Source organism: Pavona decussata, unplaced genomic scaffold, assembly GCF_977016875.1.
Source record: "Pavona decussata unplaced genomic scaffold, jaPavDecu1.1 SCAFFOLD_34, whole genome shotgun sequence".
Classification (NCBI taxonomy): Eukaryota; Metazoa; Cnidaria; class Anthozoa; order Scleractinia; family Agariciidae; genus Pavona; species Pavona decussata.
This window is the reverse complement of record NW_028145457.1, coordinates 1,489,116-1,503,568: the sequence shown is the minus strand read 5'-3', so window position 1 is coordinate 1,503,568 and position 14,453 is coordinate 1,489,116. Positions and strand designations below refer to the sequence as shown.

The window sequence follows — 14,453 nt, the reverse complement described above, 5'->3', positions numbered from 1 at the left end:
TAGTGCATTTCTTAACCTAAATGTGCCCTGAAAGTAGCACTGACCAGGGAAAACTTTGCTCGCCATCTTGGATTACACGTGCCACAAATGACAACTTACGTAAGAGCGGTCAGCGGCACGAAGATATTACAAGCCTTATGATTGGTGTATTTCAACCAGCTGACCAATAAAAATATTTTTTAGAATTTTACTGATATTCCCACCATCCTTAGCTCTAGTCTGTTAGTGATTTCAAAGATGGCGACCCACATGCTCCGGCAGTTTGGAAGACGTGCCTTCGTTCAGCCACTGTTAAGGAGGCAGAGCGTACGCCTGGTTTCATCTTCACCACGTGTTATTTTTGCTACCAACAAATACTCGCAGCAGCCTTTTCTCGTCCATAATAGCTTACTCGCGAGGCCTCCTCTTATGGGCGTTCGCTTATTCGCCGATGCTGGAGCAGCACTATCGAGGGATGAAATTCAGACACGGGTTATGGATGTTTTAAAACTTTTTGATAAAGTCGAAGCTGAAAAGGTAAGGACTGCATTTACTAATTATACTTGTTTGTAATAATATTACTCATGATGTAAGCCCAAGACTTACATAACAAGCGAAGGGCTAATCTTGTACCCAGATCTTCTCACTCTTCGGCTCTTCGGGAGAGACCTGAAGGTAAAACCTGAATTTCCAGGAACATGACACATTGGATGACTGTGCATGTTCAACTTTCGCATTAAAAAGACTGCCACAGATTACCTGCAAAGTCAGTAAGTCAGTGAAGAATTTGCGAGGTCAATATAGGCACAGTTTTCTCCAAATCTCCTTGAGTCCACCATTCAATTGCCAGGTCAGCAAGCCAGTTTTCTTGAGGTTTAGACCTAATAACAATAAAAGTTATCGAGCGAAGGCACTGTTACTTTATTTAAAACAAGATGCCCCTAATGGCATTTACACGGAATGCTTAATGTAGCCCCATTTATTCCCCACTGTATGCTTCGCAGATATTTTTTAAAAACTATCCTCCCTTTGCAATTGAAGTAATTGAATGGTTTTATTCAGAGAGACTTCGTGATATTTTATCGTTGTGTTACTGGGATTTGTGACTACGACGAAGGAAAAAAAAAAGATACAGGTATTCCGTGTAATGAGGCAAAGTTCACAACATGACAGTAAAGTATTCCATGACCATTATGGTGGTATTTATGGAATGGCAGATATTGACAGAAGTATAAAATTAATATTTAGTTAACAAATTCATTTAATGAATTCATTTCATGAATTTGTTAAACTTGGTGATAAATTTAGCAAAATAAATGCAAAGAGAGACCATTCTTGTTTCTTCTTCACAGACAAATTGGTTCTGTGTGTGTAGCAGAACTGGTGCCTGTAATTGTTCTTTCCTTGAGATACAAATTGTTTTTTCAAAACTAGGTTGTTGTATGAATGAACAGAAATGTTATGGTTCAGTGATTCTTGTGAGAATCAAGTATCAGGGATCTAGTTGAGTTTTGAGTGAATCAAGTCTGGATTTTCAACTCAATTCTTGATACTTGATTCGCATGAGGATCAAGTTCAGGCTCTCTTAACCTATACTATACATAATACAAGAGACCAGTTTCATAGAAGTGTCAAGATACATTGCAGCTTAGAAATAAGCAACCAGCGCACATGCAAATTGTTTCTATTGGCCCAAATTTGTTTGAAAGCACGCTGGTATTGTGAGGACACTTAATGTGGTAAATCCTTAGTTTGTTCAGCTGATTGACCAAGAGGTCGAGGTCACAAATGTCATGCCAAGGGTTAAGCGAACCTTGCCGACTCCAGTGTCAATGCCAGAAAGAAGCCATGGACAGAAAAAATGTCAAAAACTGGGCACAGTCAAGGTTCATTTATTTCACACTATTTACACAACATTAACATAGAAAGAAAAGTATTACAACAGATAATTATAGTCCAGCCAAGGAGAAAAGTCTAAAGCAGTGCAAGGAAATCGTTAGGATCTTAAATTTGTAGCCCCATCACCAAGAATGAGGACACAATTCTCAAAATTGACAATATTGTTTCATTGGAACAGCCGACCCATGTGAAAGATGTTATTTGTGGCCAAGTGGTAAACTAGACAAGAATTTCAGATCAAAAGGGAAAAGATTGCTCTTTTAAAAAAACATTGCCTTTAAACTTAATCACCAAATTAAATCTCCACCAATCAGCCTTTTGCATCAAATGTTTCAAAGCAGAAATTCAAATTCCTGAGACATGCAGTGCAGTGCAAGCTCTCCTCTCCCTCCCCCCCCCTTCTCTCCAAGAGGTTGCTTTCTCTTCAAATTGGTGCTTTTGTGGTAAAGTGGGTTTGTAACATGACTTGTGATGCCAAAAAAACTACACCAGAAGTCTTAAGTAACATGTAAGGTAACTGAATGGTGTGTAGAAGGGCGTACATGTATGTTTTACTCCTGTTGAGGTCCAATATTTTCTCTGAGTTTTTGCCAAATTGCTGATTTTCATGACTATTATTTTATATAATTATTTGCCGTGTCAACCAAAACAGTTCAACTTAGAACATTACATTATTATATTTTTATTCGACTTTGATCCTTTTGCTTTGGTTATATAGTGTACATGTTACTTTTAATTAAAAAAACAAAGTAACTTTCAGTCTTCTTTCCTCAGCTAAACAGTGAAAGTCATTTTGTTAATGACCTGGGCTTAGACAGTTTGGATATAGTCGAGATTGTTATGGCATTAGAAGATGACTTTGGTAAGTGTTTAGCAAGTTTTATTCTTGGGTTTCTGCCTCAGAATACATATATCTTATTGACCAAATGCAAGGGCTGTACTGGGACAATATTGGCCTGTGATGCTCCCTTTGTGTATTAAACTTTAGATAACGTTAAACAATACTGTATAATAGTAATGGATAACTGTTTTGCGTATACAGTGTACCAAGGTATTGTCACATCTAATAAATGCACCATGGCTTTTTTTTTTTATTTTGTCTGTGATACATCTATGTTATTAATCCCACCTCAGTGAATTTCAGGGCAATCAGCATCCACAAAGATAAGGCTTTGCAGTGTGTTAATGCACAAATAGTTTTGACTAGTACTGTAAGTGCTAAAGTTCCTGTTGAAGGCTCAAGTACATACATATATTGTCAGTTCAATAAAGTTGACACTTGAGACCAGCTTTGTTGAAAACTACATGTATACACTGTAGGTGAAGTTGAACCTGTATTGTGTATTTAGTGTAATGGTTGACTGCAATGGCTTAATACAGGTGACTGCTAAGAGGTCAAAATCACAGCAATAAAGGGAAGTAATTTTCGGACAAGTGACACTTAAAAGAGGGTGACCGCTTGATACAGTTTACACTTAGTACAGTTTCAACTGTATTTGTATCTTGAGGCAAGTTTTTATAAATGACACAATTAATTTTGGATTGCTAGATGCTTCTAAGGCTCCAGTAATTGCAAGGCCCATAGTAATGCTTAAATCACAGCAGTTGAGCTACTGTGTTATGTGGCTAATAGGTATAACTATTATCACTTGCAGCAATTGAAATTTCTGATGAAGAAGCTGAAAAGGTCTTTTCAGTAAAGGATGCTGTGGATTTCATAGCTAAGGCATTAAAAGAACATTAATAAGGTAGGATATTGTCAGTAATGTCAGTAATGTAAGTGTTTATTGATGAACATGAGAAACAATAATCATCGTAAAAGGTTAATGAAACTTTGTTTTGATCAAAGTTGTCAAATGTTTTCATTGACATTGTTACAAACTGAAAGTGATTTTAGTAGCTTACTTGTACACACAATCCAGCTTAATGTCATAAGACAAAGAAGCTACAGAAGCTTTTTAATGTAGCCACTTTGCCCCACCCTATCCCCCTTGGGTTTCCTTACCTTACCACCCCTCCCTCCACACCATTCACCTATCTCATGATATTGTAATCTATCACCTGCTACAGAAAGACAGCCTTTATATAAGCACAATAATACAGTAAGTTAAAGCTCTGTAGCTTGTGGGGTTGTGCATTCAAATTAAAATCTAAAACTAATTATCACAAATCAATTCAGGTTATACTTAGCTGATTAAATAGTATTGAGCATCCCCTGTGCACATAACACAAATTATCTGTCTCAATGAAATGACATGTCTTGGCATTTCTTACCAATGTGGAACGCTGTTATTCACTATAAGTATGTCATACAAGACATTAAGGCAATGGCATTGCATTTAAAATTTGTGAATCACCATTAATTTATTGCCAAATAAATTCAGAACTTTCTAACATTTTTGTGGCAAAATGCTTCAAACCATCAACCATTTAAGGAGTAAGAATTATTAAAACAGAGGCATTGAAGTTCAGTAATCAGTGATTGTGTGTTTATTGGCACGATTGCTTGTAAGGCACTCAAGCTCCTAAAGAATGTCTGCATGGTCTGCAAAGTGGCTTTACTTCACCACCATTTTTGTTTTGTTGTCAAGTGAAGTGACGTTATAACTAGCCTGAGTATAAGGCTTTTCGGGGGGGAGGGGGAAGATAGGAAGGGGAAAAGGGAAGAAAACCTTAGGAAGGCCTGATACTCAGGCTACGTTATAACCTGTGGCACATTCATGCCTTTTTTTTCTTAGCCTTTTCTGTTACAATGTTCATTTTGGACACTATTTGCTTCACAAACTCCTTTTAATTTTTTCTTGAAAAATCCTTAAAAAGATACCAGTAAATATATTGGGCAGATTTGCCAGATTAAGCTGCTTTTTCATCAGGGCATCCTGTTTTTTATTCTTCCTGTTATAACAGAGACAGTTATCAGACATCTTTGTTGCCAATTTCAATCTAAACACGCGTCGCACTAACCAGCTATCTATGGATACTGCCGATTCAGCAAAATTAATCCAGCTTATGTTGTATGTTTTTGCTCCCTGTTTATGCGAGTGAAATTTTAAATGTATGGATTTTAGCTGTCATGGTCGAACTCTGGGACAGAAATAACTGCTCATGTTCATAAATTTTTCATCTGTCTCAGTGCTTTGAACAATTTGAAAATGTCAAGAACAGTAGTTCAACATAGATCAACAGGGTTTGGGGGGAGGGGGCTTGGTTGGGGGTTCAACCTATTCAGTCTTTTTTAATCATTGCAATTTACCTTTTTTCAGAGATTTCCCAGGCGAAGAATTCCTGTTGACGAAAAAAGACAAAGGGTGCTGGTGGTTAACATTAAAGCCGTAGTGAGGCCGTTGACACTCCTCTGTTCCTGAAAGTTTTTAATGTTCTGATTACCTTATTTCCAACTGGCGCATGTACATTATGATGCAATAAAGCATTTCTGACTTGTACACCTTGTCTGTGTACTGATTACTAGTAATTCCACAGGCAGCCCAAGCTCGTGTCACAGAGAGCGTGTAATAATTAATTACGAGTGGCACGATGCCCTTTGAGAGCAAGCGGTCTTGGGGTTACAGCAGCGCTATATCTGCCTGGAGAGTTGTGCAAATTGAAGTCGTAAGACTTGTTTACACTCCGATTCGTTTCTTGTAACTTAGTAAAGACGTTTTCTTATCAAAGTAAACGACTAAAAAATTACTGTGGCTCTTGTTTGGGAAACTACATTTTTAAGTTTAATTATTGCGATAACCAGTTCTGCTAACCAACCGTCCCTTCCGGTGGTCTTCCTCCTCGGTCTTCCGCTTGTCCGTTCACGTGCATTTTGTTCCCTCCCGTTTTCCCGGTTTGTACGATTCAGGTTGCCTGGTTCTTAGGCGTCTGTTTTTCATCTCGGTCAATCCGAACGTCACCCTCAAAAGCCCATTCTTGACCATTGTTCTTTACAAAATACCCGAAAATGTCCCTCCCTAAATCTTTTCACTTAAAATTTTCTAACCCAATAAGTCACATTTCTGCGGTTAATCCTTCAGAATGGCACATAATCAAAACAAATGTACGATGGAACCCGGTTGATAAACACCAGTTAAAGGGACACACAACACTGCTCGTATTATCCGGGTGTCCGTATCAAGCGGGCTTTAACATTAAACGTCGCCGACACATGTTCTATCGATGCAAAGACTAAGCACACAATTTAAAAGCAACAGAACGATACTTAAAAGGGGCAGTGTCACCCATTTTACTGTCACTTTGAATAACCAGAAACTACTATTGAATACGTTTGGCTGCGGAAGGCTAGGATGAAAATGGATTGCAACTTAAAAAAATTGGCCAATTTTTTTCAAGTTCTTCTTGTCTATTTTGGAAAAGTCGCTAAAAACTGATTATAGTTAGTTATTTCTTGGAGAAATCCCTTGATACTTTCTTCCTGGTGTTTTAAGAGCAATTTCTTGTTAGCAAAAAGGCTTTTCGTCAAATATTTGAGCAGTTTTCACTTTTGACCAAAATACAGCAAAATCGTCGTACCCCTTGACTGAGTTCAAACTGAAGAAACCTTATGCCCACTCAATATCTCTCGCACTAAAATTAATGTTTTCTCAGTGCTTCAAACGCGACTGACAACGTAATAATTGTAAATCAGTAGTCCGTGGCTTTGCTCTGCACTCACATTTCTAATTTGCGAACTGAATGTTGACAATTCATACAGTGCGCAGATAACCAGTGGTTAACTTTGAGCCGAACGTGTCACTCAGGTTATAGAAGTGTCCGTTGTCCGTAAGCGGGCTAATCAAATGTAAGAGAAAACATGAGAGCCTTTCGTCGGGACAAAAAAAAAATGTCCGTATAAATAAGCAGGTGACTGTATTAAGCGGGTGTCCGTAAAGCGGTGTACCTTCAGAGGTGTCTTCAGAGGTGTCTCGCGTCCAAGCGATGTAGCGCGTCAGGTTTAAACTGTAGATACCTGAACCCTTACATCAAATTAAAGCTTAGCCTGCGAGCAAGCTCTCTTGGGGGTGGGGGGCGGGAGAGCCCCCCCAACCCCAAGAGAGCTTGCTCGCAGGCTAATTAAAGCTTATAGAGCTGGCTATCCAACTAAACCAAGAATTTTGAAATAAAATGAATTGCCGAATTTTTTGCGCTGTTTTCTCGAATAAATTTTTTTCACTTGGAGGAGCCACTTCAAAGAGCTAAAACTCAAAAGGAATTTGTTCGTTTGCCTTCAACTTTGGACAGTCGCTAGTTTAACATATAAACAACAAAAACGTGTCTGCGAATTTTTTCTTTCGAAATATTTTTTCTCCGAGAGCGGTTTTTGTTCGATTACTCCACATTTTTTTTCATCCTATTTCGAAAATGCTCTATAACTTTTCACTGCGATTGAATATGGCAGAACGAAGACACGTTTTTTTAGCGCTTTGGGTCGGAAACTGAGGAGCAAATTAAATTAGCAAAAAAACAAAATTCCCTTTGACTTGTAGCTTTAAAAAGGTGATTCGGACGCTCGCAATTAGAGGTCGGGAAAAATTCGACAATTTATTTTATTTCAAAATTCTTGGTATGGTTTGATAGTCAGCTCTATAAGCTTTAATTTGATATAGGGGTTTAGGTATCTACAGGTTATACTGGACGCCCTACATCGCTTAAACGCGAGAAACGCCTGAAGGTATCGGGTAACCTTAAGAAGAGATACAAGAAAAAAATGATTTTTGGAACACCAACTGACAGTTGATACCCACGCAAGAGCACCCCAATTATTCCATGAGCGCGCGTTGGATATGAGATGGTAAATAGCCAACGAGGCGCGAAGCGCCGAGTTGGCTATAACTAATCTCATATCCAACAAGCGCGAATGGAATAATTGTTTTATTAAATTCTCCGCGTTTGGACATTGCTGTTGAAGTTTATTGAATTTTTATATTTTAAAAATTTAAACGACCGGATGTTGAGGCAGCCTCCGACCAAAGCGCGCGAAACCTAACGATCACATGACACGCGCAGCGCTTTGCAAACGGAGTTGAATGAAAAATCGAAAGCGAAGAAAATCGGACACAGTCGGACATCTAAAATTCAAGAAACGTTTAAATGTACGAATTATAACCTTTCTGAGACTAGCATTCAAGTGCTTTTGAAGTTCCAGCTCATCGAAAAGCGTAATAGTTGTGCACATTTGAGCAAATGTTCTGCTGTGGTGCCGAGCGAAGGAAGAGATCAGGGCAAGGACAGCTTTTTTCATGCTGAACTGAATTCCTCGCGGACGATTTAAAACACTTCAGGCAAGTCTAAGTGTAAGAGGTACAACTTCACTGAGACAAGCATTCAGTGCAAGTTTTTAAACTTCAAGCTTACTTGAGAAGCGTAAGAGCTGCGCACATTAGTGCAAATGTTTTGCTGAGTGGTGCCGAGCGACGGAAACGAACATTATGGCCGCCGCTCGTACGGATTTCGTAGATGAACCATCTGAAGTCCTCGTAAATTCGTAAAAACATGAAGGCAGGCATGAAGCTCTTCCTGAGAAATTTCTTCGATTGGCTTTAACCTCTTACCGCCAGGATTTGCAAGCCATCCTGAAATTTTTGAAGGTAACCGGTTGTTATTGTTGTTGTTATGTGATCTAAAAAATCGTAAAATCTTGCAATTTTGAAGATTTTAAAGGAAACTTCAGAGGTACGTACCATTAAATAGTGTCATACCGAACTTTGTGGCCTTTATTGTTGTTATATTGAGGTGGCATTGTTTGGTATTTCTTTCTTTTCCTTTTTTTTTCCTACATTTTTCCGAAGAAACTTTTCCTTCCCGCCAAAATTTAGCTTAGCGACACCTGGGGCTTTCGTTTTCCATATAAGGTCAAACTACGGTATATGAGCTGATAACCGAGATTTAGTGAACCAATCAGAACGCTAGAAATGCAATATCTGAGGCTGAGAATTTAATAATAATTATTAACTACAAATTCTAATTTTAAAACTTCAACTAAATCTTCAATACTTCTTATTTCTCTTAATTTTACCAATCCTTCTAGAGAAACTACTCCTCCCAAATATACCCAAAAATTCACAAAATACCCCACAACACAGATTCACGGGATGATGATAGGGTTTTTGGATTGCTTGAAACGTGAGCGAGATATTTCCATTAGTCAAGTGGCGGAAAAATGGCGTTTAGGTGTAATCCCCCCTTAATACCGACACCAAGGGGACATGCCAAAGTGTCATGAAAGTGTCCGTATTGTCCGGGTGTCCGTATTAAGCGGGTTCTCAGAAGAAACGACAGGTAGCATGTTTTATCGTCACAAAGAATAGAGCAGACATTTTTACGGTTCTATTGTTTAATTTCTCAACTGTAACTGAAACAAGTTTAAAATAAAGAAACCTTATGCTCATTTATCACAGTGTCGGACTAAAATTACTTAATTAATTGTTCTTGAAACACGATAACGGAATCAAAGTCATATCACCATTCTCATAGCGTCATAGCGGCAAGCAAAGAACGCGAATGAGGAACAAGCCGGCTATACAATCAATGACTGCAGCAAAAGACCAAGGAAGTGAAACTTTCTGCTTAGTAGGCAGAAAACTTTATTAAAGAACTGAAACACCGGAAGAAAGGCAATCTGATCAAACGCGTCACGCGCTGTTTTGATCCTGTGAATAATTCGTAGAAATCTGCCATTAAAATTTTGTCCTTATTGTAATTTTTCGAAAACGGATGAGCGTGACGGATCAATCGTCAATCGAGGGGCAGTGTCACCTATTTGTAAGCTAACTTTTAATGGCCAAAAAAACATTTGAATCGATGGACACGTTAAAATAATGGTTCAGCTTTTAGAAAACAATGACCCCTACAAGTACACAGGAACTAGGGTTAATTATCTTTGGCTACGGATGGCCGGAATTGAAATAGATTGTAACTTGAAAAAATTGGCCAATTTTTTTTTTCACGTTCTTCTTGCATGTGCATTATGGAGAAATCGCTTAAAAAAAACTGATTCTACTTAGTTCTTCCCAGAAGAATCTTCTGGTGCTCCGAAAGCAATTAAATGTTAGAGAAATGTTCCTCAGTTGTCAAATACTTTTGACCAAAACACAGAGAAATTGCCGTGAAAGCGCCCTCAGGGCATGTTGGTCATTTACAAACAGACTGGATGGATTAAAAACTGATCAGACAAATGTCTCAAGTTGCTGTCCCGGGGGTTCCTCGTCGGAATTTTCTTCCAAACCTTGACTCTATCAGATCAAAATATGTAATTTCAGACCTGGCTTCTCAATTTCATATCCATTTTCAGACCGGTTTCTAGAATCGATACCCGTTTCTGTAAAATCCGGCATACCTGTTTTCAGACTTTCAGACAAAGATGGTTAAAATCTATACCCTATTTCAGATAAAAACGGCTCAAAAACGTGGGTCCACACGAGCGGTTGCCGTTCAGTCTCCGTTATACTAGAAATACGTGACTCAGTACAATAGGATCATCGTGTCCTTAAGCCCGTAATAGCAGAAGTTTGTTTCCGTAATATAAAGCGTTTGCCGGAGCTTCAGAGCCGTAATGTCGTAATGTAAAGTGCTTTGTAGGCGAGAGTGTATTGCTGAAATCTCCCGCATGCGCATTAAGGATGCTGTCTCGCTACGCTGCGCAATAATAAAAGGTGTATACAAACAGAGCGTAGGCAGGCAGGAAATTCCGGCGGGTGAGCTATGCTTGCGTGAAAGTTGCCTACTTAATAGAGCTAAACACAAACTGCTAAACGGTGTGTAGCAAAACGTGACACCAGGAATTAAAAACTCTTTTCAATTTCTTGAATTCATACTCTGCTGCAATTCCGCTTGGCCTGATCGTGAAAGACTTCCTGTCAATGACAGCTTTCATATTTTTTGTTTTCAATTTAACAACTTCCTCTACCTTCGTTTGCGCAATCAACTACTCCTTTAGTTAACAAGTGTCCGGAAATACGTTATACCCTCATCCGTGCATCCCACTACTCTGTGACATCTGTATTAAAAGTTGAGTAACCAAATATCGCGACTTTTCTACGAGAATCCAGAATTCAAGGCTGCCCTGAGAGCTTCTGACGTACTCGCTTTCAAAAAAATCCTCAGAAAATCGAATGGAGTACCATTTAATCTTCCTAGTGTAGTGCAATTGATACCGAATGAAGCATTTTTTATCGACTGATAAGTTACATCTTAAAATAGAAGATCTTTTTTCGGCTTCATTCGCGCGCCACTGAGACCTTTTGTTGTAGCCTCCAACTAGAATAATCCTGACAGTGCTCGCCATTATCCTCTTTATTATTATTGAAATTTGAGGTCTAAAAATACTGAAGCATTGTTCAGCTGGCAATTGACCGGCCGGTGACCGGCTTATGACATTTACGATAAAATGCTTAACCAATTCCGCGAGGTATTGTGTTTGGAACATCTAGCTCAGTGTTGAATGTTGTTTCAGTCAAAATTCACTCAATCTTGGATAACTGCCACTATTATTCACAGTAAACAATGACGAAATACCATAACTCCTTTTGACCACTTGAACAAGATTGCTATGTATTGACTCCCAGAGCCCACATCATAACAATTTTGTGAATATATTACAACTGGGTGGCCATTTGATTAAATTTTCAACAAAATAAACGCGAGACGATTCTTTGCCAGTCAGGTTTACATCCGTTTTGCCCTTATCATAGATAAGATAACCGCACACTGTTTCGCCTAATACGAAAAGTGAACTTTGCCTCTGCGATCTTCGTTACATAAACAATGTGACAGGCTGGCCAGCCAGCTGGCTTCACAGTACTGACTACACTACATTTACATTCGAATTTACATTCCGATAATCTTATCCATAACGTACAAGTCTATTTTTCAAGGTTTTTGGTAAGGGTAGTTCATCTACCGAGTTCAATTTGTCCAAAGACGCACGAATCGTTCTTATGCATACTTGTTGTAGTGCACGTGGCTGGTGACTGTTTACAAGTCTCCCTACACAGGGATACATCTCTGAATACTGCATTTCCCAGTGAAAGAGGCAGTCCTGTTGAAGAGGATTCAGATCTGCTAAATCATCCATTTCATACTCATTATTAAGGTGCTTCTTTAACGAATACGTTGCTAGAGCGCGGCTGGCATCCCGGCCGGCGAGGCAACTGAAAGGCCCGTCAAGAAACTGAATGCCCCCTGTATTTGTGGCGTCAAAAACCTTGCCATTGACTGCAAAATAAATTCTGCTGTGTTGCACACCATCATACTTTCTCAACTCTCTTACGGTAAAGGATCGGGAATCACAGCCTTGTGATGGCGACAAATGGGTCGGTTCGTTTGTCACTTGCTGCTGTGAAATGGGAAATATTTTTCTCCACATCACTTGAAGGGATAGTAAAACTGAGCCGAGTGAAAATAATCCATCTAAACAAATTTCAAGACACCAAGTTAAAATGTCGTAGAAACCGAGTTGAACATCAATGTCTTGAGCCTTAAATCGGACTCGGCAACGCGATGTAATCCACTTGTTCATGTCGAAGCCAAACATCAAATGTTGTGCGGAGACGTTAGCGGTGTTGTGGTTCGCTTCTGAAATGCATAATCAACTTTATTTACAAGGATATATATAACACTCAAGAGACTATGGACATGTGATGTTATATTAGTCACACATGACAGAAGAACAATTTCCGGCAAGATAACACACATAGTTGATGTGCTTATCACAAAAACCATTGTTCGCCTCTCCAGGAGAGAGTGTCTTAAATTCCACCGCTGCTCTCTCCACTGACGTAAATATAATTGTGTTATTTGAATGGCGCACGGGATGTAAGTATTTCCTTTGCGGCCAGAAGGTCATAACAGATTATCCTTGTTGTTTGCGCGGCACGCTGTCATAAGTCTCCTAAAAGAGCTAAGCTGCTACAATCTGTGTATGCATCACAACAATTCACATCGACGGAAAATAAATAAACTGGAATGAAACAGGTGACCTCGTTTCACAATGAAGTAAGGAAAATAAGCTTTAAGCTTTTTGTCATTCTGGGGCAGGAGAGATGTGAAAACAATGTTTCAGTCCGCTATGAGTGGGGATAGCTTGGATACGGAAATGTTTCAGGCATCTTGAGATGTTGTTGAACTCCTATCACATGCCGATTTGCACGGATACACTGATCTAAGTGACATGCCAAACATAACAAACATTAAGGCTAAAACTGCACGAGTCAGATTTTTACATAACTGTTATTGCGACTTCACACGTTTTGCAGCGCAGGTTGAAAACATCACTGAACATAGCGGGAATAATTGCTCCCTGAATATGACTTAATTTTAGTCTTGTAAATAGTATTCTAGAACTGTAACCGTTCCCTTATTAGTTAGAACGCTCTTATAAATGCGAGGTAACGCCACTTTGCCGTAAAGGTTTAATTACGCGTCGTATGTTAGCTTCCAAGTGTGGAAAACATTAGGCCTCGACACTCGACTTGTAAATAGCGCACACGCTTTAGTAGAATACAGTCACACGCTGAACCGACAAAGGACCGCATTAGGAATATAGACAATATATATAGGGAAGGAGGCAGATAAACTGATTTAAGTTAAACATTGCAAACTTTTAACTTGTAAACAGTAAAACCCTTTCCAAGGGCTACTTTTTGTGACAACTGTGAAACCATTCCACAATAATTTCTTGTAAAAAGACCCAAATACTGCAATGAAATGACAACACAGATTGCACGAAACAGTGGATTGCGCAATATCACGCGCAGCCAGGCGAGGCCCAGAATTTAAGCACAGGTAGCCCAAGCTCGAAATATGAGCGCTAGTTACGCAACGGTTGAAAAATATAAGGATTTGTATGGGAAATAAACGGTTTATTTTAGAGGCTAAAAATATGAACGAATTCTTAAATAAAAATCACCTACTTTATTTCTCTTGTGTATGTCTTGCCTGCTATGTGGTTTTTAGGGCGATTTAGCGCGATTCCAGTGAGTTTTAGCAGTGTTTTAGTACCATCGCTCTCTCTCTATATATATAGAGAGAGAGAGCGATGGTACTAAAACTCACTGGAATCGCGCTAAATCGCCCTAAAAACCACATAGCAGGCAAAACATACACAAGAGAAATAAAGTGGGTGATTTTTATTTAAGAATTCGTTCATATTTTTAGCCTCTAAAATAAACCGTTTATTTCCCATACAAATCCTTATATTTTTCAACCGTTGCGTAACTAGCGCTCATATTTCGAGCTTGGGCTACCTGTGGTTTAAGACATGATCAAAAACTTAGAAAGTTACAGTGAAAAGTAAAGGTACGTAAGAGAAGACAGGATGAGCGATAATTGGTTTTCGAGAAATGGAACCTCGTGACACCACGTCAGAAGAGATCATCACGTATCAATTAACTGAGTAAAACACCCTTCCTTCACGAATCCTGTGACAAATAATTTCTGTTCAAATTTATTTTGTAGATATTCAAACTCGGCGAACTTGGTAAAATATTTTGCTGGTCAAATTTGAGAAGTACAGGTTTGGTGGAAAGTTTTCCGACAAATCTAAGAAAAAGCCAGGGCCAACAGTCGATTATGGGACTAACACTTTTACACCG

At 38.9% G+C, this 14,453-nt stretch overlaps 2 protein-coding genes across 2 annotated transcripts; one reads left to right on the top strand and one right to left on the bottom strand.

Annotated features, from left to right (window-relative positions):
• The first annotated feature begins 211 nt into the window (after positions 1–211).
• LOC146484394 (uncharacterized) lies at positions 212–5,321 on the top strand. The gene is made up of 4 exons (XM_085104905.1): positions 212–516; positions 2,653–2,740; positions 3,534–3,626; positions 5,142–5,321. Exons 1-3 carry the CDS (start codon positions 238–240, stop codon positions 3,620–3,622), a joined length of 456 nt encoding a protein of 151 aa, XP_084961031.1. The 5' UTR covers positions 212–237; the 3' UTR covers positions 3,623–3,626; positions 5,142–5,321.
• A 5,818-nt stretch (positions 5,322–11,139) lies between these two features.
• Positions 11,140–13,393, bottom strand: LOC146484393 (membrane-associated progesterone receptor component 1-like). The gene has a single exon (XM_085104898.1). The coding sequence runs from the start codon at positions 12,392–12,394 to the stop codon at positions 11,705–11,707; it is 690 nt and encodes a 229-aa protein (XP_084961024.1). The 5' UTR covers positions 12,395–13,393; the 3' UTR covers positions 11,140–11,704.
• Between the last annotated feature and the right edge of the window lie 1,060 nt (positions 13,394–14,453).